Consider the following 24,183-nt stretch of genomic DNA (forward strand, 5'->3'; position numbering starts at 1 on the left):
TAAACATGTGCATCAAATAGATCTAAACTCAGATAGTACTAGGGCTTACATAAAACTGACGTAAGGTAGCAACATCTGAGTCAGTACAGAAAATTGGTTTTTGATCCATCCTGCTGGAACAGTAGTTTTTGGCAGGATCAGCTCCTGTCAGGAAGATCTCTGAAAGAATCTGCCTTATTGGATGTGATTATTTTGGCACTCCTTGGATGAGTTGCGTCAGAGGGTTTGTCAAAATTGAACAGGTTGTTTGAAATAAACTCAATACTATATTATTTTGAATTGCACAGTAACTTTCTTTAGCTGGAAAGAATTCACCTACAATTACATGTGCCAATTAAGAATTTAAGAATATCTTAAGTACTGTAAATGTGCTCTTTAAATATTTTAAGTAGAGAAGTCTTTCAAATTGTGAGATGCTCAGCAGTGGTACTTATGCATGAACTCTGCATGCTTAAAAATCCTTTATAAAACTTTAATCACGGTAATAATTACTATGTATATAGTAGCTAGCAAGTGAAGTAAAGATTAGTTCCAAATGAAGAGCCCAGTACTCTTCCAATAGAAGATATCAGTTGTGAAATTTCCATTAACTTAAGGAAAAGCAGGATTGAGTCTGGAAATATCTCAGACTACCACTGTGAAACTGACATGGCTCCTTGGTTTTTTTTTCTTACCCCGGCAAATCTTTTTGTGTAGGTTTGTGCTAAGCTAGTGTCCATCATCCGTTTATCATTAAACTTTCTTCTATAGCTCCCATCACTGTATCACTAATTACTTTATGCATACACTGTCAGTGTGTGTGCGCGTGTGTAAATGTGTGGATGTGGTATTTGTGTGAGCATGCATATGTTATATGCTTTCATTAATTGCATGATAGGATGTTATCAGCTTGGACATGGTGCTTCATAGTTAGCTGTTATAGGGGGGCCAGATGAAGCAGTGGGTAAATATATTAGCTTTTGACCTCTTGAGATACAGGGGTATATGTGGCTAGATCACCAGAGACAGTTTGGTCTAATATCTGTTTCGTAGTAGATGTCTGTTTGTGTCATAACCATTGCATAGTTCAGCAGATGTGGAAGTGTCTGTTCAGGATAGGCTTATGATTATGGTAGCAGTGGAGATTGTAGGTTAGGTTTGAACTGCACTTGGCAGAGCCCCCCTGTGGGGTAGCTTGCACAAGGTCTGCCTGCACTAAGCCTGGATGTCTAGCTGTTGCTAACAGTTCATCACACCAGCGCAACAAACTAATTTTTAATAAACTTGCATGTAATTTGTGTTGGCTGTGTTGAGTAAGGTTTGCTGTATTTTAACCTTCAAAACTTCTAAATGCATTTGCTTCTTTTTTCAAACCATTTCCAAACTACATAAGCAGTCAGTGACTCAGTCCTTGAAAATCACTGTTGTCCAAATTGGGATACATCAGCCAATGTGGACGTTTAGATGACAGGGTTTTCCAAACTACTTTCTAAGCACTGATCAATCGCTAAGTGAATTTATCACCTAAAGATGACTGGAAAAATAGCTTATGGTGCTCCACTCAGGTGGTTCTGATGCATTCCTTGTGAATAAATTTATTGCTGGGTAATTTCTATGTGACAGGAGTATATCAGGCGACAGCTAGAAGAGGAGCAGCGGCACTTGGAAATTCTTCAGCAGCAGCTGCTCCAGGAGCAGGCCATGTTACTGGTAACGCACCGTATCTGTTTTGTTCAGTAGCTATAGGATTAATTTATCCTGGCCAGTTCAGTAGTGATAGGATTCGTTTATCCTGGCCAGTTCTAGGCTTCCCGTAGTTGGGCACAGCTGCACTAACAGTATGAACAATGGAGCTTGATTAAAAAGCCATTTATGCTAGTATAGAGGGTTGATAGGCATATATGAGAAGTACTGTATGGTCTCACTGCTTCCTGTGCAGTAAGAGGAGGAAGATTTATGTTAAAGTTGAACGTTTTGGTTTGGTGCTTGATTTTTGGAACAGACCTCAGCATTCAGTGAAGAACTAGAGTGCTTACGTTGCATATCAAAAGCACGTGCTTTGTAAATCACCCCCCCCCCCCCCCCCCCGAGACAATGACCTTGTGTTGTTCCAAATCCTTGCTTATCGAACTTTACATTGGATTCGGTTTAAATCATTTTGTAATAAACTCGGTTTTGCTGTAGCTCTCCAAGGTTAGCAATACATTTGCAATGTTCCTAAATGGCATGTGCTTCCTGTTTGGTCCAACTTAGTTATCAAGACAAAACTTTTAACAAAAAAAGAAAAAAAAATGGGCTGGTTAGGGAAATATCCGCCGCAAGTTCAGTGTCATGACTTGAATTCCTTACACGTTTTCCCAAAGGAATACAGATGGCGAGAAATGGAGGAGCATCGACAAGCAGAGAGACTCCAGCGTCAGTTGCAGCAGGAGCAAGCCTATCTCCTGTCGCTGCAACATGATCATAGGCGGCAGCAACAGCAACAACAACAGCAACAGCAGCAGCAAGAAAGGAATAAACAAAGCTATCATACCCCTGAGCCAAAAGCCCATTATGAACCTACTGAAAGAGCACGTGAGGTAATTCTTGCTCTTGTATGTTAAGCCCATTGCGTTTCCCTCATCTTGGCAATCTACATCGTAATAATTCTAATATTATAAAAGCCTTTGTCTGTTTGTCTGTCTGTCTCTCTCTCTCCATAACGCTTTATCTGCACTCTGATTGGTTGTCTCGGCAGCCAGTCAGAGTGCTCTACACAGACAGACGGATGGCGGAGTGCCGCCATGACAGTGGGGACTGAGAGGCTGGAGGGGAAGCAGAGGGGGACGGCGGGGACCGGGGCGCCTCCATAACGGAGGGGATGGGGGGGGGGGGGGGGGGGCGTGAGGCAAGTCTCTTGGAGCCAGGGGCTGTTCTTGGGTCTGTTTCTTGGAGTCAGGGCCCCGGCCCAAAGGGGCGGGGGGAAACAGCTCTGGCCCGAAATGGAGTGGGGTACAGCCCAGTCCCAGGTCCCTGCCCTGGCCCAAAGCAGAGGGGGAAGACAGGGAATGGCCCAGGCCCCAACCCAAAGGGGAGGGGGTGAATGGCTCAGGCCCCGGCCTCGACCTGAAGTTGCAGGGGGGAGGCAGGGAATGGCTCTGGCCCCGGCCCGAGGCAGGGGGGATGGGGCCAGGGGCTGAATGCAGGCCTCTGTCCCAACCTGCCCCCCACCCCCTTCCATCATTCTTGACGGGCAATTTGCTAGTTATGTTATAAAAGTGTTCAGTGGACTTGTAAGCCAAAGTATCAGTACTAGGCATTGAATAATACTGTAAAATAGGACTTGTATTTCCTTTTTTGGGGCAATATACTATTGTTCAGAGGCTTATAACAAAGGATGAAAGAATCCTCACTGAGGGAAACTATGGGAAATAGTTTCAAGTTAATTAAATCAAAACTGTAGTTTCTCCTACTCCCATGTAGACATGTTTTTTTTCCCCCCTCCTTCCTACTCCTTTCATAAAAGCAGCGTTTACATTTCAGGAAAGCTCCTTGACACAGTTGGTGGTCTTTGTTTTCAGAGGTGCTCAAGGATGTGGGGGACAGATTTAGGTTGGTGAGCTAAGGTGCATAGACTTATAGCACCTACTTCCACTGCTTTTACCAATCCCATTGGTTCTTTCCCTTCATGAGAATAAATTCTGTGGTCCAAAAGTAGATTAAGTCTTCCTCTGTGACAGTATATGCCACTGATAGATATCCTAGCAGGTGCTTTATGTTCACAGATCTTATTGGAATCAGTGGGAGTTCTTTCTGTTTAAATTTTGATAGTATTTGTCACTATAATATGGGTGCTCTGCATATGGCAACATCTGGCCCAAATGAATAAATTTATAAGGAGAATAAAAATCCCTTTGGGGCTATCAAGCAGGAATGTTCATTGCAAACTATAATAATAGCTTTCAGTATACCTTTTATCAGTAGTGTTAATTGCTTTTGAAGCATTGCTTTTTTTTGCCAGAGGAATAAGGATAACAAATTCACTCAGCTTTCCATAGATGCTGTAGCATGTGGATTCCCCATATTCTGGGCGCATGGATCTTGTTCTCTCCCCAGTGCAAAACATTTGGCTGTTGCCTATCCTAAAAATATGTTGGAGGCAGTTTAGACTAGTCTGCAAAGCTGTACAGCTTGGTCAAACCTTTCTTTAATTCCCAGTAGCTTTACACTACACCACTGAAAAGCATTGTGGCAATTTGTCAATTAAGAGTGCTCATCTTATCCCTTAGCCTTATGACTTTTAAAGCTAGTTTTGGAGCAAGAGTGACTTCTCTCTTTTCTCATTTACCCCTGAAGGCTTTGAAACTTTAGGCCTCTTAACCATGAATCAGCCCTTTCTCTCCATTTTTTCCCACTCCTTCCCCTTCATGGTTGAGCAGGCTAAATGGAGTAAGCTGAAGGCAAAGAGGGGTGCCATCTATAATAAGATCCTCTTAGGAGCAACTGTGTAAAGTATTGACTTTCTTTGTTTGCCATAGAAACTCTCCATAGTTACTGTGGGTGGCAGAAACACCTGTAAGTTCATGATCAAAAACATGATCAAGCCAAGGTTGGCTTGGTTTTCACTCCAGAAAGTCCAAGGAGGGAGTGCGCACGGTTCCCAGGGTTTCTGCTAAAAAAGGATACCGGAGAAGAGGTTTATCTTATTCCAGAGCTGGATCTGGAATACTGGAGGGGAGTACAGGCCCAAAATGATTCTTCTGTGTAGACAGTCAAGTGACCAAAAGAGCCTTTTTCTTTCCAGAATTAAAACCTTTTAAATGGTGATATTTAGGACAATGACTCCTGCTTCCAGGAGACATTTTAATACCAGTGGACCTGGCAGATGGTTCTCTGCATATATTCAGTCCTTTTCTTCCTTTTTCATGTCCATGTGTAATAAGGTATTTAGCAGAATTTGCAGATTCATTGGAATCTGACAGGGCTGCACCATGAGTACTTCTGCTGTGGCCTCAAACTTGCAGCCTCTGGACTGTCAGTTGTGTACCCTAGTGCCCTTGTCACCCCAGCTCCCCCATTATATCCAATCATTATTATGAAGAGAAAATACTAATGTTTGGGATCTCCATGTTCAGACTACTCAGGAAAGTTTAAATAGCAATGATAGCTTGACTGACAGGTAAAGTGGACTTGCCTTTGTCATTTAATACTGCCATAAAAAATAGTAATCATCTTGTAATCTAATCATCTAATCATCATGGTTCATAAGGAAGAAATCTGTAAGACCATCTTCATACTTCAGGCACATGGGTTCATCCTAAACCTGGAGAATCTCCTCCGTCTTTGAGGATAACGTAGGAGTGGATAGAGGAAAGCTACGTTTCTCAGTGCAAGAAAGCTTTGATAGGAACCAAGCAGTGAAGTGTTAAGGAACCAGTATGTCCTCCTGCATATTTTAACTCTTCATACTGTCTTGATATCCTTCTTTTTTTTTGTTACAGTCCAGTGTTGATTTACTTCGACTTTGTTGCTGCTCATCCAGCAATAACATGGTGACAATTGCAGAAAAAAATCTTCCAGTCTAGACCATTTAATTACTATATTTGAAGAAAAAGTGGTATAACAGCTTTTATATTCCTAAAGTACTTCACCTTGGTGATCATGCCTGCTTTCTGCCTGGTTTAGGTGGAGGATAGATTTAGAAAACCTAATCAGGGGTCCCCAGAAGCACAGTCTAAACAGACGGGCAAAGTGTTGGAGCCACCAGTGCCTTCAAGATCAGAGTCTTTTTCCAATGGGAACTCAGAACCTGTTCAGCCTGCCCTGCAAAGGCCAATGGAACCCCAGGTAAAAACTGGAAATGTTGGTGGGGTTGGAAGAAATCTGTACCTTTTGAATAGATTTACTTCGTTTTAGGTTTGCAAATCTTGGCACATAAGCCCCAGTTATGCTTCATGAGACTATGAAGGATGACTTATTCTACAGATTTGCTGCCTGTGTGTATAAGACTCATTTTTAGAGGTAATGTGCAAGAAGGAAATAGCTGAGCCGGACTTCTAGGTTCTGGTAGCAAAACTAACTGGATGCATGAACACCTTGTTGTCATGGTTGTATTGATACGTAATGAACCTCTAAAACATTCAATCCTATACTCCATAATGATACATAAAAAGAGATTACAGGCTACAATTTGCAAACACCTGTAAATACAGAATTAAAATGAACTATTTAAATACATTTATGAAGCATAATACACAATTTCTGTGCACAAGAATATTGTGGTTGGAAAAACATGGAGTTTTTCTCATTTTGATAAGTTGACAAAATTCATGACAGTGGTGTGGCTAAAACTTTCCCTGGTTATCTTGTTGTGAATAGGCTTTGTAACACTTTTTGGCAACAGCAGCATCTGAACAGAAGGGAGAGGGGGAGTAATTGGGACAAAATGTCACCTTTCACTCCTGCCTTCCTGGCTTGAATTTAAATTTCTAGCATTCTCTGAGAACACTATACTCATGTTTAATACTATATGCAGCCTATGCTGATTACGTCTAAAATCTTGCTTTCAACTTCTGCTAAGAAGAATTGAGCTTTGGTGCGTTCAAAAATGTAATAATTATATACATATTCAAACAAAGAGCCCTCACCTTCCTAAAACTATGGTCAACTGCTAAGTCTATTTTGTTGATGAAAACACAACGTACTGGAGTTGTGGCTTTACCTGATTTTTTTTTAATTTTATTTTTACTTCTATCTTATTACAAAAAAAAATTTTCAAGCAAATGACTTACTCCACTTATTAAAAAGAGGGTGGTCTTGGGAGTCAATATAAGTCTTACACTAGAAATCCAAATGTAGCTTTAACTATGGAGTCACTGTTGTGTCTCCATAATTTATGTGTAGTTTGTGTGTATATATGTGTACATGTGCAGTTAATGGTACATATATAGCATATGTGTAATATATAGTGTCATGACTATAAAGGAATAAAGGCTTTTGATTTACAATTGTCCTTCAAAAGTTATTCATTATAATTAATTCCTTAATCAATAGATCATCTGCTGGTTACACATTAGGCAGTATTTCTTCAATTTGATATTACTTCAAATTGTCCCTCCAATTGGTGCTTCTGTGAGGCTTGCACAAGATCCGTCAAAACAAATGGAAGAAGAGTCCCAGTACTTTGATGGGCTTTGGGTCAAGCGCATAGTGACCATGTTATTTTTGTTTTTTTCCGTGGTAGTAGTGTATGTGTTTTTGGAGAGTAGTGTGTTTGGAGAGCCTTTCTCACAAAAATGCATACCTGCTGTATTTTCAGTCTGTTATGTTCTCTGGGTGCTTGCCTTGCTTTTAAGTGCATTAATTCCACCTCACGCTTGCCTAATGCCATAACCAAGTTGTCTCTGCCCCTGTCCCCACCACCTGCCTTTATTCTGTGTTAATTGGAAAGTAGGTTGTACGGAGGCATTTGAATGTTTTATGTTTTGTTTTCTTGTAAGGTACAGTGGTCCCATCTGGCATCTCTCAAGAACAATGTTTCCCCTGTCTCGCGATCCCATTCCTTCAGTGACCCTTCTCCCAAATTTGCACATCACCATCTTCGTTCTCAGGACCCATATCCACCTTCACGCAGTGAAGTGCTAAATCAGAGTTCTGACTCTAAATCGGAGGTACCTGACCCCACCCAAAAGGCTTGGGCTAGATCAGACAGTGACGAGGTGCCTCCAAGGGTAAGGAGTAGAAAGACAGATGTTTCCTTTTTTTTTTTAAATTTTTCTTTTGAAGAATGTGGTAGTTGGCACTGGAAGAATCAGCCTTGTAGAGCAGTGCCAGTATGGGGAACAGTGTTTTAGAAGCGAGAAGTTAACCAGTCAGTTAGCCAGTGATAACATGATAGAAGGAAATTTTGCAACCTCTCATAAAATTGGCTTATATTTATAAGCCATAGCTCTTGAAGAGAGACTATTTCTTATGCAAAGATAATAAATCATTACCATATTCAGGAAATAATTTACAGTATCCCTGAGCTTTTATCCCTGAGCTTTAATTTACAGCTTTAAAGTTAATTTTCTTCTTCCTCTGTTTGGCAAACCAAACTGTAAATTAAGAACTTATCTTTAAATTGAGATGGAGCTGAACAAAAAAGGAAACATTGAATATATATATATTTTCCCCTTCAACCTGGGATTTGCTGCTTCTGAATATACTCTTGCCACCCACCAGTCTTTGCCTCCTGCTGATCCATTACCAGCCATGTGTTTGGTTCCCTTGAGCTTATCCTCCTTATTCTCATGCTGTTTCAGCAAATTGCTTTGTGCCTCCCTTGCTTCAGTCAAAATGCCATATTCTTTTAAAATGTCTCCATAGTCCTGGAGGGGTTGGTGGGGTGGGTTGCTGCGAATGTGCATCTTATGTGGTAGCTATTTAAGTACTTAGACTAAATGTTCAGTTTTCCTTAATATCCTAACAGCAGCCCAGCTAAGATTCTTCATTTTATGGGTAATTTAGGAGTGGGGTCAGGGGTGGGGAGTCAATGACATAAACTTCAACTTAGTATAATAGCAATTTTCAAATCTTACAACTTGTCCTCTACCAGGAGAGGCTTAATAGTTGCCCTTCCCTTCTCCTCTTCCTGTAATTAATGATTTTTTTTCCTCCACTAAGGTACCTGTAAGAACAACATCTAGGTCTCCTGTCCTGTCCCGTCGAGATTCTCCACTGCAGGGCAGTGGTCAGCAAAATAACCAAGCAGGTCAAAGGAATTCCACAAGGTTCGTAAGTTCAGGATCTCTCCACCTCTCCTATGTCATAGAGAAACAACAATCAGAAGCCACACTTTCCTTTGCAGGCAGAAAGCCACTGGTATTATCTGCTGGATGTGAGGGAAGGAAGAAAGTGTATGGGTTTTTTTTGTGCCAGTTAATATTGAGATTCCTTGGCACCAAGTATTTCAGTAAACCCCAACTGAATTTATTTTTTCCCTTTCAGTCTTTGAAGCAGCTATTTAAGTAATCCCCACAGCAATTTCAAAAGATTTTAAAAAAATTGTTTAAAAAAGAAAAAGAAAGCAGGAAAAAAGGGGTGGAGGGGGGGAATTCATACAAGCGTTTATTGTCAAATGGCATGCTCCCTGCTATGATTCGAATCCTTTGCATTGCACTAGCATTCATCATCATCATTGGCAATCCCTCACAATTGAGGATGTTTATCAATATGATTGTGCTGGGGTTGCAATATGTGGAGTTATAGGTGTTTGCTTGGGTCATGATCATTTTACAGCTCTCTGATGTCAGTGTGTTGGGTAATCCGCTAGCTACCTAGCAAAAGAGCTAAGCATTGTTGATATTTTTCTGATAATAATGATGATCATGATTAGCTCCTGTGGTGTGAAGACAGCCAGTACAGGTGCTATTCGTGTTGTGAATTGTTATTAAAACCCTAAATGCAAAGATTTAAACTCTTTCTGATCAATTGTTAACAAAATTCTGGTAAGTAACAGCACTTGATTTTAAGGTTGAAATGGAAAATCGGAAATTAAAGTTGGTAAGAAAATTCTTTTCCTCTGCCTGCCCCTTTCCCTTTCCCTTCACTCCCCACCCCAAACAGCAATATAGAGCCTCGTCTGCTATGGGAAAGGGTTGAGAAGCTTGTACCAAGACCAGGCAGTGGCAGCTCTTCAGGTTCAAGCAACTCTGGCTCTCAGCCAGGTTCCCATCCGGGATCGCAGAGTGGCTCTGGTGAACGGTTCCGAATGAGATGTAAGGCTGCATTTTATTTATTTATTTTCTTCCTCCCCCACAACCCCTGATCTATCCAGACTTAATATATACCTACATTTGGATTGAGTGGCAGTTCATAATAATAAAGAACAATAAATATTAATTTGAAAGGAATTTTAAATATAAGTGATCAAAGATCAGCAAGTTCTGATTCTTTGCCAGTTGCTTCCCTTTTAATAACTCATGGAGGGGCAGGGAGGGGGGCAGTCTCATTAAGGTTCATATTCAGTTACAGTTGTATTTGACAGTATTAAAATATTTGACTAATTGTCCATTACTTTTTTGCCTATGATTTGTTAGCTTTTTTCTAACTTTGTGTGAGCATGTTGGCCACCATTGTATCCTGGTGCCTTAGGTGGGCATGAAGACAGACTTCTCTTTCAGATCTAGATTTGTTGACTTTTTAGTTATTCTCCTACTTCTGCACATCTCCTTGAGTCAAATGCAAGCATGGCAACTTACTGCTGGGTTGGGCATGGGGTGGAAAGCAAGGTAAAATTCTCTCTAGTGTGTGAGGTTTTTATTTTTTTAATAGAGAATGATGAATCCACAAAATGATACTTTGCAATAGTACAGGCAACCCTTGCCATTCGTGGGGGATACGTTCTTCAGATCCCCATGAATGGCGAAATCCATGAATACGGCACTGCATTCATGAACATCATGAATGCAGTGCCCCTGGTAGCTGGGGTGGGGGCATGGCTGTGCTGGTGGCTGGGGGAGCCTGTCAGCAGCAGGAGCCCAGCAGTGGCAAGTGTGGAGCTCCCGACAAGTTCCTGTAAGTGTAGTTAAGATGCGGGTTTGGCATTCGCGAACATTTGAAACTGCGAACACTGAGCCTGTGAATAGTGAGGGTTTCCTGTAGTTACCATGATCCTCTCTACTCATGCCATAAAATAAAAGAAAAATCAACTTTACGATAGATTTCAGTTGCTCAGGATGCTTCTGCTGCTGCTTAATTTTGGAGTTAGGTGTTGGCAACATTTGACCCATGACCCTGGAGGGCTTTGGTGACATTCCGGCGGCAAGGTCTTTACCTATGCTGGGGCTGGGCAGTGAGGAGCTTCACTGAGGCTGAGTGATTTGGAGCTGTGCCCATGCCTCTTCACTTCTCTCAACCTCTCCCCTCCCATCAGTTGTGGTACTGGCACAGCTGCCTGGCCAGGCATGGGTGTGGGTAAAGCCTTCAGTCACTGAGCCCTGACCCACATCAGAGCTAGGTTGTTCTGGCCCACAGCTTGGAAGAGTTTCTGTTCCCTGTGTTACAGCTTATACAACTGTAATGTGTAAAGCATTTTGTAGGGGGATTAGAGTGGAAATACATCTCATAGTGAAATAGCTTTAACCCTGCAATGCTCCACTGCTGTTAACCCATATAAACTACTGAGCTGAGCTGGCAATGAGATTATGGGCTTGGATTCCAGACTGGATTCAGTGTGTGCTTGCCCTGGTTTACAGCTACCCATGCAAACCAATGGGTAGCTCAAGAGGTGCAAGCTGCTAGGGCTAAATCCTCAGTTGGTGTAAATTGTCATAACTCCACCTCCTTCTGTGGAGCTGTAACAGTTAACTCCACTTGCAGATCCTGCCACTAGCATAGATGGACAAAGTGGTTGTTTGCATTCATACTGCTTATCCTGGTTTGACTCTTTTGCTGAGCTGCATCAGCACTGATCACAAATAAAGTAGCCTGCACTAGAGGCATGTACTGGTCCATGTTAATTAGTGGATGGCTATCAGTGGCTTAGATCCCCAGTGTTTCAAAGCCTTTGGCCTCTTTTTGCCACAGACCTTACTGCTCTTTATTCTTGCTTTTTTTGTCTTGATATGCAGCGTCATCCAAATCTGAAGGCTCTCCATCTCAGCGTCATGAGAATGCAGCCAAAAAAACAGAAGAGAAGAAGGAAGTCTTCAGACCCCCCAAGCCTGCTGTAAGTTAAGCCTACCTTCTATTATTTATCTTGGTAGCATTTCCAGATTTTTCATTTGACGTTAGCAGGCAAAGGCTGTTAACGACATACTGTGACCCTGGTTTAACGATAACTGGATTGGTAGTGAATTTGTGTTTCAGCTTGGTGGTTACGTATATTATTTTTTTTCCCTTTTGCCTTTTGTACTTATTTTATTATCTTATCTTCCTTCTCTCCAACCATGCTCTCAATCCTGTGCATTCTGGATTAATGATGAATCATTTGACCTGCTTGACCATTGCTGTACTAGGGAGAAGTGGTAAGTACTTAATCATTGCATTCAGATATCCTGGAAATTTTCTATAGTACCTGGTCATTGTTTAACCCTGTGAGGTCAAAGTAAATGATCACAATGTTTCATTCTGTCTTTAAAAATATCTGATTTATTCTGCTTTATGTTGCAATACATTCAAATGCCCCAATTAGAACTGCCCTTGAGCCTGATAATTCCCCTGCCAAGAGTTTATAAACTATAAAATATGTTGTATAATTTATACAAGACAAGACAACTCATTTAGTTCAAGGTGTTTTGCAACTCTGCTGCCCAAATGTTTTATGTACCATATCCTGTCAAATTGCAGAAAACTGGATGAAAAAAGGAACCGTCACACTGAAGAACCTGTTTAGTGCCTGGTTTGCAAATTGACATTCCTTGTGTGAACTGAAGAGAGCAGCCAAGGAGTCAAGAGTCAAGGCATTTGGATTCAAAATGCAATTCACAGTGATACAGATATCTGATGTGCCCATCTTCCTAATCCAAATGCCTTGGCGTTTAACCTGCCAATGAACTTATAAAGTAAAGAGTAAAGTGACATGTTTCAGAGAATGACAGAAGCCTGGCAGCAGAACTTAAGTCCAAACAATCTAGGTCTTACAACTCTGCGCCTGTCAAGCTGATGCTTCCCCGTTCTAATCTGCCCTCTAACCTGTGCCTTTCATGTCTTCATTGCTCTCTGGTTAGGATTTAACTGCATTGGCAAAGGAACTGCGAGCAGTTGAAGATGTGCGACCCCCGCATAAGGTAACAGACTACTCATCATCCAGTGAGGAGTCTGGGACGACAGATGAGGAAGATGATGACATGGAACAGGAGGGAGCAGATGAATCTACTTCTGGGCCAGAGGATGCCAGAGCAGTGTTAGTTGTTTTGTGCCATGTTGTTTTTTTTTTTTTGTGTGTGCGTGTGCCCCCTCCCTCTGAGGTTGGTGGGGAGAGGGGCAGGGAGGCGGAGGAGGAGTGGAGTTTGGTTGTTTGAGTGATGTGTTTAATTCTGCTTGTATCAACACAGTGTTCTAGAATCCATCATTAGCACTCTCTTTGTGTTCACATTTCTAAAATGTATTGGACAATATTTTCAAGTCTACGGGTCTCGTTTTCAGAGGTCACTGAAGTGCTAAGTCACGAAAATCCTTACTGAATGTCAGTAAGAGCTAAAGTCATTACTGAAAATGGGACTTTGGCTCTTCCCCTTAAGCTCTTTAAGCAAAGCTATTTTTATATGTGAATGCCATTTTTCTTGTGTTTCTAAAGATCAAACTAGAGTGTTGTGTCATCTCCCTCCCTCCCTTGCATTTTCTGTAAAACAGGGAGAGCTTCTTTTAGCAATTCTGTTACTTCTTGTCGTCTTCCTTGATAGTTCAGTAAATATTTTACTTTGGACACAACTGAAGTGAAGTATGACGTGAATTGGATACAGATACACGGTGACTTGGATTTTAAACTGAACTGCTGTGGCGTTATCTCATCCAGATTATCTGTTGCTTGATAAATAGGTCAACTCTAAACTTGAGCAATGGTGAAACAGAGTCAGTGAAAACCATGATTGTTCATGATGACGTGGAGAGTGAACCTGCCATGACTCCTTCCAAGGAGGGTACTTTGATCGTTCGACAGGTATTGTCTTTCCTTCCCTGTGCAATTTTGCACCACTTCTGTGATCATTAACCCGCCTGCTCATTCACCCACTCTGTTTCCACATTTTATTTGTTGTTTGTGTTATCCAGACACAGGTAGCTTATTTTGGATGAGCAGATATTGTGGATGCATGCAGAAAAAAGAGCATCCTCCACCCCTTGTTGCGACTATTTTGCATGTTCTGCAATTACACTTATTACAGCACCATACTGAGTACTTCAAAGTCTGTGTCAGAAAAGCTGATAGAAAAGCTGCAGGTGTATGAAGTAAGCATTCAGAGCAGGAGACTTTAGTTTTGGAAATAAAGGGGCGGGGGGAATGGAGGCAGAAAGAGTGTTCAGGTCTTCAATTTTTAATCCTTCACTTGAGAAGATACTCTTTGAAAAAAAAAAAACAGCAGCAAAAAGCAAGGTAGAAAATGATTGATAATGGGGGATGGAAAGGGATAGCCACAGGTCATAAGGCAATGCATATGCACAGATCTAGGTGGGTTTGCTTTCTTCTATTTATTAAGTTATTTGTACTGTGAGGATGATGCTTCCCTGTATATTAAACAAGCTCCTCTGTAATGAATATGTTCGCTCCTAGGACTTCCTCCGTAATCACATTCATGGATTTTACAAATGAGTGTCAGTTTCTTAATTGAGCCCTATGGTTTGCTAATTAAGATTTCATTCTTATTGTTTTAAATAGCTAGCTGAGGGCATTCACTAGATACTTAAGGTTCTCAACTGAACATGATTCAAACTAGAATTAAATAAAATGATAGGGGAAAAAAAAGCCAGAAATCTTGCCCATGCTCTAGGAGAAGATTTAACAGCACAGTTACCTTCTGGCAACGGAACTGGCCTTGCCAGGGTATCATAAAAAGTGAGAGGCCAAATTCTGCTGGCCCGAAGCAGTGCTTGCTGAGTTCTTGTAGCTCTGCAGACCTTACCCAGGCATCAAAGCATGATGTATCGATTCATTAAAAAAAAACCAAACAAAAAACAAGAGAAGGAAGAATAGATTACGTTGTTAGGGATTTAGGCCTTTAAGCAGCACTTGAGCAAGACAAGTGTGCCTGTTTTTTCTACAGAATACAGTTGACACAAAGCGTGCCAGCCATCATGAGAGCAATGGCTTTGCCGGTCGCATTCACCTCTTGCCAGATCTCTTACAGCAAAGCCATTCCTCCTCCACTTCCTCCACTTCCTCCTCCCCATCCTCCAGCCAGCCGACACCCACCATGTCCCCACAGACACCCCAGGACAAGCTAACTACTAATGAGGTATGTCTTGCACCACAGCTGGCTGCTTTCTTAGGGTTATACCAGTGTTACCTAATAGCTAGTTTGCAAAGGAACTCCAGCCAGTCTTTCCCCTTGCTCTTTTCTGTCACCTTTCCCACCCCTCCAAAATAACACATTTCAGTTCTGTATGAGAAATTCTTAACGCTAGATCAGATTTACTCCAACCTTGCCAGTTTACTATTTTTGCTTTCTGTAGCAAGTCATTAATTGCATGGCTTTTGTTTAAACTAAACCTGATTTACTATATTTGTCAGATCAGTGTTTTATTTAACTTATTTAACTTTTTTTTATTTTGTTATATTTTGGGAGCAGGCTAATTTTAAAGAATCTGCTTTTTCAAAAAACAAAATAAAACCTGGTAATTTTGGCTTGATTTAATCTTAAAAGTTAAGTAGATAACTAGGGGACTTGCTTGTAGAAACTTGCAGCACTGGACAAAGAAGCTGTTTTCTAGCTTTACAGAGGGACTTTACTTTTCAGAATTGCCACCTGGGCTTAGTGACTATTTCAGATGCTCTTCAGGAAATTTCTAGTGTCCAGGGTGTTGGTGGTTTGGAATGACCTATAGGAGCTCTTTTGGTTTTAAAGTGTAGTTCAGGTCTGAAAAATGACAATATACAAATGACGTTGGCTTATTCCTCACATGTTGTGTGACTCTTTGGAGTCCTGTCTGCAAATTGCCCTGCTGCTAATGTTCACATCTTTTAATCTCTATTGGCTCTCCAGAGCTAAAAGGGGGCGAGCTGCTTTCTTGTACGTGAACAGTTTTTCACAGGATCCCAGTGAGATGGCTGATCCCTTGTAACCATGTAGTTTTTTAAAGGTTATTTAGATATGCATGTGTAAATTTTCCTACATGGTCATTAGTGGCAATAGGTGAGAAGGAGAGAACCTTACCTAGTTTTCAGATTGAAGTATCTGGCCTGGCATTTAGGGAGAACTAATTCATACTTGCAAACAAGTACGATGTGGTCTTAGCCAGACTCTGTAAAGATGTAGCGACCTACTATCTTTTTTCTAAATGCAAGTGAAATTTAATGTAAACATGACAGTGCTTTGGCATCAAATCTCAGGTTTCTGTGTACTTAATATAGAAACTTAATGTGTACATTTCAAGATGGGATTAAGAAAGTTTGTGGAATGTATTAAATGATGGGAGAGCAAATATTCATTCCCCCTTCCTTCCCTCTGCCCCCTCCACGCAGAATTTCAGCGAACAGAATGCTTGTGTAATTTTTAGATACACTTCAGTAGTCCTTGATCTTTCAAGTACATCCATGTAGGCTATGTAGATCTAAACGCATTGTTTCAAAGGCATGCTCATTCATCTCTGTTCTAAGCAACAAGTAACCAGAGTTCATTCAACTTGGCTCAAAGAGCATTGATATTGAAATTATAATAGCTGCTTTTGCTGGTGGTGGTGGCGTTATTAGTAATGTTGTTGAAAATACTTTAACTTTTGCAGAAAAGTAGTGAAACAATTGATACAGAAAGTAGAAGGGCAGAGGTGAAAGACTGTTTGACAGGGATCATATTTGTAGAGGCAAAAAAGAAACTGACCAGAGATTAATTTCCTTCAATCACAGCAGTTTATGCTGTGTGTGCGCATGCATGCACATGTGTACACGTGCCCCTCACATTTCCTTTTTTTTTTTTAACTTGTCCCGTTCTGCTTTAATGTGCAGTGTTTTCACTGTAATACCTAGCTCACTAAACTGGCAAGGAGTTTGTAAGAGTCATTCCATTTGCACTTTTTAACAGTTCATTGTTTCAGTCGTCTTTTTCCTTTCTTTGTGGTTTTCATGTTTAGTCTATAGAACTAAATAAAACACCAGCATTTTTTTTAAAGTCAACTACATGTTCATAACTTCATATCAGTGTTTACTACACCTCTTACACTAATGAGCCCCTTGTTTGATACAGGTTTAATATTTGCTTTATGAAGTAATGGTGGAAGAACCTGCTGCAGCTTTCTGGCAAGAGGCTCAGGTTTAAAAAAAAACAAACAAACCCCAACCCCCCCCGAGAATTGACACACAGGACCGGACATTGACATGTAATCAATCAGAGAAGTGGATGCCTGATCCCAGATTATTCAGCTTTTGTTGCTTGAACCCCAAGAGATCAAATTCCATGACTCATTAAACCAGTTCAGTTTAGGAGATGCATACCAAACAAAAATAGTGTATAATGAGTAGGTGACAGACAGATAGAAAACTTAAAATATGGAATGTAGTAGTACTAGTTTCTAGTTCTTAGGGTACTTATATGTATAGCTCAGCTGATGGGGGAAAAAAAGAGAGGAAGAGACAGAAATCTCCTTATTTGCCTGCGTTAATCACCATTCCTAAAACTTATCCTTCAGAATTTGAGCTGTATAGGGATGAAGATATACTAACTACGTTTTTCAGGTAATATGTAAAATATAAATATATTAAGACGTGGTACCTGCAGAGTGCATTTATAGGAAGTATGAAGGTTGGGGGAATAAGGGCTTTTGGAAGGAGAAATGGTGCTGCTGCACAGTGACTGTAAAATGTTTGTTATAATCATTGATTTTTATTGTCATTTATATTAACAAATTGAAAATTTACATTGCAGACTCAGTCCGCTAGTAACACGCTCCAGAAACACAAATCTTCCTCCTCCTTTACACCTTTTATAGACCCCAGATTACTACAGATTTCTCCATCTAGTGGGACAACTGTGACTTCTGTGGGTAAGTAAAATGCAAAAAGACAACTTACAAGAAGTAGAATGACTGAAGTGGCTCATTAAAGTGTGTATGAGTGTCCCTGCTATGCTTGTTACTTGATTTGAGATGGATTGTATAGTTTATTTCCTTTTTCCATTTACATTTCTTATAGAGAGGAGAGACTTCTTATCAGTTACAGATCTGGGTTGTTTAATATACAGAGTAAATATTTGGCACCTGGGAGGTAACATTATATGTAATTCTTTTCAGTGGGGTTTTCTAGTGAAGCAATGAGGTCAGAAGCAATAAGGCAAGATCCCACCAGGAAAGGGTCAGTTGTCAACGTGAACCCCACCAATACACGACCACAGAGTGACACCCCAGAGATTCGCAAGTACAAGAAGAGATTCAATTCTGAGATCTTGTGTGCTGCCTTATGGGGTAATGTACACCTCTGTCCCTTCCTTCATTCCTTTTTTTTGTCTTGATATCATTGACTATAACTGATTTTTTTTATTTTTTTATTTTTTATTAACACTTAAATGCATAAGTGAGAAGAGGACCTGCATGCAGAAATTAACCAGCTTTTATATCGGCTGTAGAACAGGGCAACAGGGAATGACTGGTAGTTGTCTTGCTACTCTTGGTGTACATGAAAACAACAGTTTTGCAGTTTGGGGTGTACCATTATTAGCTTAATGCCATAAAATGGGCTTAAGAATGTTCTGAATAAATTTAAGGAAATGGAAACAAGGATGTGTCAGGTATTTCAATATAGCTACATGCAAATCAAGGCTCAGTTTGATGTTCTCACAATTTGGGTCGTCTTTGGTGTTGTTCCTTAGAGTACATTTGTTCTGTGTTTAAGTTCTCCCTGTTCAGTTTTCTTCTCCTAATTGTATTGTTAAAAATTGTTAGCTGAAGGGGATTCTCTTTTCAGCATTTTCAGCTGCAACGTTTGTGTTTTGATGGTAGTCTTTGCCCTGTTCATTTTGTGTCAGGATGTGCCTGATTAAATTAATAAAGTTTCAAGCAAGACATTATATGTGTCTAATATTGCCTCTCAGAGTTCTGTCTAACATATCAAAGGGCTCAGTTATTATGTATTCTGTTTATCATCTTCTCTTGGTTTACATAGCATCTTGAAGTCACTTGGGGAGGAGTTCCAAAAGTAAATGCACCACTTCACCAGTGTAGACCTGCAGGCAGATTTTCTTGTGCATCCCAGTTTTCCTCAGTGCAGTGAGGTGCAGAAGACCTGTCAGTGTGCCATTTGTGGTCACAGCTCCATGTTCCTATGGGCTAGTTTTACATTAGCCTCAACCGCTCTGTGTCTTACGGCAGTGAAGGACTAGGGCAGAGCCTGCCTACCCTGATGTGCCCCTAACATGGCATCTACTTGCTTTCAGATTCCCCTTGTCAGGCCAAGTTTCTTTTCCGGTAGAGCCTAGCCCATCATTCAAGTTATCTGCTCATCTGTTATGTTGATTTTAAGTGTGGGAGCAAATCTTGTCCATGCTTTACAGTTGTAACTAAACTTTTGTGTTTAACATTTAGGGTCAAATTCATTCTGGAGCATAAAGAGCATACTTTACTCTCAGTGGACTTGTATCTATTTATCCCTGCATTGAACCTGTGTCCCTCTTGCAGGGATGTCTCCCATAAAAGAGTCTTAATTTATTCTTTCCTATTTGGAATGAACTAGCATTCACTTTGGAAGATTCTATTGGAAACGTGCAGAGGTGGTCAAATGCTAATAATATTTAATCCAAGAAGTACAAGTTCAGTCGCTAAATACATAAGAGTATCACTCTTAAGCGCTTTTAAGAGTTTGTACATTTGTTTGTTAAAACTACCAAGCTGCAGGGGGAAGAAGAGTCACCTTTGTGGGTCTCTGCAATGAGTAAAACTAAGAAAAAGACATGGAGAAGGATTCTAAGCTTGTGACATATAAAAGGAGGAGAATGACTGACTGTAAATGTGTTTGGGTTTTTGTGGGCTTGTTGCACACAATCTATGTTAACAAAAGTGTAAATCCCACCAAAATCACAGATGAATTAGGGTTTTCTTCATTTCATCCTATATTTCTAATTACAAGAACATGCATTCAATACTTTCCCTGCTAGTTTGATATTGCTACACCTATGGTATAGCTGCGCTATGGTTAGGACATTAGATAATATAGAGAATGTAACTGAATATTGATAGACAGAAATCCAGAAGAACAACATGAGTTTTGGCGTAAGGCTTCAAGATCATCCTAAAATGTTGCCCTGATATGTTTTGGGTAGATATTAGTTGAGGTAGATTTGTTTGCAAATTTGCCCTGCATTCAGCTAATTATCCCTTTATTTCAATATTGCCATAGATGTAGCTTGTCAGTGTCCTCTGTGTAGCTAAAGCTGATCTACTTTATTAATAGTATTTAGATTAAGATGCACAAAAAAATAATTTGGTGATATAATTCCTCTGATATCTGTATAATTGCACCAGAGATTAACTTGGGTAATAGCAAGGGCTTCCCACTCTCGGTAGTCTTCATTATATTGCTGTGGGGGTTCCTTTATTTGAACCTTTTTTATTTCAGTTAAGAATAATAAGTTTAATGTAACTTGAAAGTCTAATAAAGCGAGTCACAAACTTGGTTTGGTTCTTCTCCCCTTGTGCTATATTTCAACTACCTGTTTAACGTCTTCAGACAGTACATAGTAAAAACTGTTTCTTATGGCTGGCGTGAACTGAATCATTTACCAGACTCCTGCTATCCACATGGTGAGTGGGAGGAGGGAGAACTGGAGGTTGAGGACAGTACACCATTGAAAACACCTGTTCCAATAAAACTAGACAGGGATTAAATCAACAGACTAGCATAAAAATTAAATAAGGTTCTGTAGAAATTCTTCTGAAGTCCTACGAAATTGAATTATAGTGTTATAGCTGAAACCTTTTATATATAGAACTTAATAGAAGAGAAATAATTCTTTTTTTTTTTTTTTAATGCTTTAGAAAAGTCTCAAAAGAAAATGGGAAAATTGATTCTCTTTCTAGTAAATTCTGCATAACAGCCAGACCCAGCTGCTGGAAAGGAGGTTAAACCCTGCTCCAGAAAGCTTCATCTTGCATACTGGTCTCTAATTAACATAGTGGGAGCCAAATATATAGCTGCACCCATCTATGACAGTGAGTGGGAGGACTTCTAGCATTCCAGTTCTCTATGCAGTGGGCAGGTGGAATCAATGGTGTTTTTGTAAGCCTAAAAAAGATTAATTATTCTGAAAAGGTATGTTTTCAGTTCATCATCGTAACTAGAAAGCTTGCTTCTAATTTGGCACTTCATGTTTTGTTTGTTTTTTTTAACCTAGGAGTTAATTTGTTAGTGGGTACTGAGAGTGGTCTGATGCTGCTAGACCGAAGTGGTCAAGGGAAAGTTTATCCACTAATCAATCGAAGACGATTCCAGCAGATGGATGTACTAGAAGGGCTGAATGTCTTGGTGACGATATCTGGTAAAGCTCTTCTCAATAAATTGTTTTCATGCTGCCCGTGGTGTGGGAAAGTGCTTGTCTGCACCATTGAAGTCAGTTCCCACATCCTGTGTGCCATGTTGCATCTTCATTTCTGCAGTACTCCATTTTTGGTGAAAAAACTCCCCAGTTGTATGCTTTGAGGGATATGAGTGCTGCAGCATAAAGATTTTTGAAGGATAAAATGAGGAAACATTGTCTTACTTGTTTTTGTTGTTTGGGAAAGCATGGGTAAAGTAACCAAGTTTAATGCTGTTGTAATAATGACATTTTCTTTCTCTCTCATAGTTAAAAGAATTCTGGGTTTAACTATAAGTAAAACATGATTTACTTTGGTTAAAAGTAATCACTGAAAAAGGCTACCTAAAGAGGTTGTAGATTTTTTATCCTTGAAAGTTTTAAGAGCAGGTTTTACAAATACTTGACTGAAATGGCTTAAGGAAGAATGAAGCATCTTGAGCTGAGGATTGGACTAGATGACCTTTTGAGGTCCTTACCAGCCCTAACTTCTATGATTCTTTGATTCTACTACATATGTTGTCATTTGTGCCAAGAGCAGTAGAACAGAAAATATATTTCAAAGTAAAGATAGAAAGTGGCACCAAAGGTGAGGAGAAAGGGATGCCCAATTGTTCGCAGTTAAATTACAAATATGATGGAGTAGGTAAATGCAGTATCTGGAAGTGTCCTTGCCATTTGTCTAACAGTTGGGGGGGGGGGGTGTTCTTGTTTGTTCTTCTATTTTTATTTTTAACTTTTTTTGAGGGGGAGAGAGAGAGAGTTCCTGCTTCTAATGTAGGTTAATTAAAAAAAAAAAAAAAAGGGTATATTGCTACAGGTGGGAGATCCAGGCTGCTTGTCTCCAAAGAGATATTTGAAAGGGGCTGCTTCATTGATTTGGTGCATTGGAGGTGCTGTCTCAGACCTGTACTAGCAACTTGACCTTTTGCTGTGCTAGCTATTTAGGGTATAGTAAGAGAACATGGCTGATCCAGGGTTTCCCACAGTGGTCACTGGGCTGTATTTTTTAGCCACTGGGAGAAGTAAGGATACAACTCTGATCCTCCTGCTCTGGATGTGTTATGCTTCTACAATTTGAGCAAAAGGAGAATCTCAATTATATGTTCACTCAATAGGGTCTGCAATACCCATTGGAACTGTTGTGATTCTATCTGCTGGATCTAATGGTACATGCACCCAGACAAGTTGTGTAAACTTTTGTGTGTGTGTGTACTTGTTACCCAAAGTACCATATTCATGCCAGTATAGTCAAGTGCGGGACTATGTTTCCATTTTTTAAAAACTTGTAATATTTTCATTGTAATATTTTCATGAATTTTATTTAAATTTCATTTAGTTTAAGCCTGGAGTGTGTTTTAAACAAGCAAACAAAAAAAAATCTGGGACTTAAAAAAAAAAAAAAAATATCCCTCAAACATAAAGTGTTTTTAGGTTAGACATCAGCAATGCACTCTGGAAACTCTAAGTTACACTGGTGAATCATTTAACACAAATAACAGAATAACAAAACTCAAACAAAAATATCATATCACTTAGCATCTGTAATGTCCACTAGTTTGCAATGTATCTCACGTGGATGATGAGAGCCTGCGGTTAAAACTAGCGTGAAATTCTTCTAGCTTTATTTATAGTTGCGTCAGTCACGGTCCAAACAACCCAACACATCCGGTTTCTTTCTTTCCTTCAAGAATATTGCTTCCTCTATTGAGACACGCTACATTAACCCATAAGAAACTGTCTGATGCTTAGCTGTTTTATGCTGTAAGAACTGCCTGATATCCTGGGTTTTATGGGAGGATGCTAGTGTGCATGAGGAAGGGGGAGCTTATAGCCACTGAAAGGCAGGCTCATGATGGGATTTTAGGTGGGCAACACTTCTGTTTATACTAAAGGATCCTTCTTCTTATGCTTTACCTTCTACCCCACCAGTTCCATTTAGAGGCTGAGCTTTTTCTTTCTTTCTATTCTATAAGTAAATAGGAAAGTTAAGATTTAACCAAACTTCCCCAAACACATGACTTAATCCATTCAGTCATGTAATGGTCTCCCTGAGCTTTGGAGTTTGTTTAAAAGCACGTTTGGCATCTTACATTTACCATATTTACTCAAATAGAAGATGACCCTGATTTATAAGATGACCCCCCCACCTTGTAATTAGATTCTGTATATGGAAAACGTATAGATTTATTATAATTTTCCAGGTGTAGAATTATTGGAGATTTGCCTTGAATTTTTCCCCTTCCCACTGCTACAGCAGGGAAAAATAAATCTGGGGTGTCAGGTCTCCCCTTTGCTCTGCTTCTCCCAGCTTTTTCCCCTGCCAGCTCCTTCCCCTTCTCCTTACTGTTTGACACCTGGTCTTCCCAAGCACGTGGAAGTGAGGGGCAAATTTCAGAACAGTGGCCTTGAAAATAAACATGGCTGTAGCAGTTTGCCTATAGTATCTATAGACTTCATCCAGAATTGATGTATGTTACATTTTTTAAAACTGCTACAAGTTTTAGCACAGGTACTCCATAAACACTTTTGAGTACTTTTGGCACCTACTTACATGTAGTACAAATTATGTATGATATTAATCCAAAGCCAAAGGCTTTGGATACCACATAGTTAACTGGCCTGGGCCCCATCGTTGTTAACAGCATTTGAAACCCATAGCTCAACACTGCTCAGTATTTGTGTGTGCTCCAGATACCCCACTCCCCCCCACCTAAAAGGATCCATGTGCTAATTAGCCCTAACTCATGACTATAACCAATTGTTCTTGTCACAAATCCTGGGATGCTCCAAATAATTATATGCAGTGAGGTGCAGGGCAATCTGGTCTAGCTTCACTTCATGGTGGCGGGGGTCACACTAATCTTATGCAACAGTCTGAGAGAGGGAGTGACAGGGATTCTGGGTGAATTGTTTAGGACCCCTTTGGTGATGTTTGCTAGGCATTTATGGCTGACGAAGAAACAGGAACAATTAGAAATGGGAAAGAAAGGCATGGTTCAGCTGTGGGAGTTAAGAGGAAGTCAAAACCATA

General features: G+C 40.2%; 1 protein-coding gene across 4 annotated transcripts in view; it reads left to right on the plus strand.

The window, feature by feature from the left end:
• The window catches only part of MAP4K4 (mitogen-activated protein kinase kinase kinase kinase 4), a 216,567-nt gene that overhangs the window by 174,838 nt on the left and 17,546 nt on the right, over window positions 1-24,183 (plus strand). Inside the window, exons 14-27 of one of the 4 annotated variants that reach the window (XM_014600377.3) lie at window positions 1,603-1,689; window positions 2,343-2,558; window positions 5,644-5,805; window positions 7,458-7,688; window positions 8,623-8,729; window positions 9,565-9,716; window positions 11,571-11,668; window positions 11,958-11,966; window positions 12,669-12,844; window positions 13,480-13,600; window positions 14,700-14,891; window positions 17,514-17,631; window positions 17,878-18,048; window positions 20,970-21,113. In XM_014600377.3, coding sequence (XP_014455863.1) covers window positions 1,603-1,689; window positions 2,343-2,558; window positions 5,644-5,805; window positions 7,458-7,688; window positions 8,623-8,729; window positions 9,565-9,716; window positions 11,571-11,668; window positions 11,958-11,966; window positions 12,669-12,844; window positions 13,480-13,600; window positions 14,700-14,891; window positions 17,514-17,631; window positions 17,878-18,048; window positions 20,970-21,113 — 1,984 coding nt within the window. The remainder of the gene's footprint in view (window positions 1-1,602; window positions 1,690-2,342; window positions 2,559-5,643; window positions 5,806-7,457; window positions 7,689-8,622; window positions 8,730-9,564; window positions 9,717-11,570; window positions 11,669-11,957; window positions 11,967-12,668; window positions 12,845-13,479; window positions 13,601-14,699; window positions 14,892-17,513; window positions 17,632-17,877; window positions 18,049-20,969; window positions 21,114-24,183) is intronic. The other 3 variants (XM_006269720.4, XM_014600380.3, XM_014600381.3) reach the window with 3 other exon arrangements.

The sequence above is a fragment of the Alligator mississippiensis genome, chromosome 1 (genome assembly GCF_030867095.1).
Source record: "Alligator mississippiensis isolate rAllMis1 chromosome 1, rAllMis1, whole genome shotgun sequence".
Taxonomy (NCBI): domain Eukaryota; kingdom Metazoa; phylum Chordata; order Crocodylia; family Alligatoridae; genus Alligator; species Alligator mississippiensis.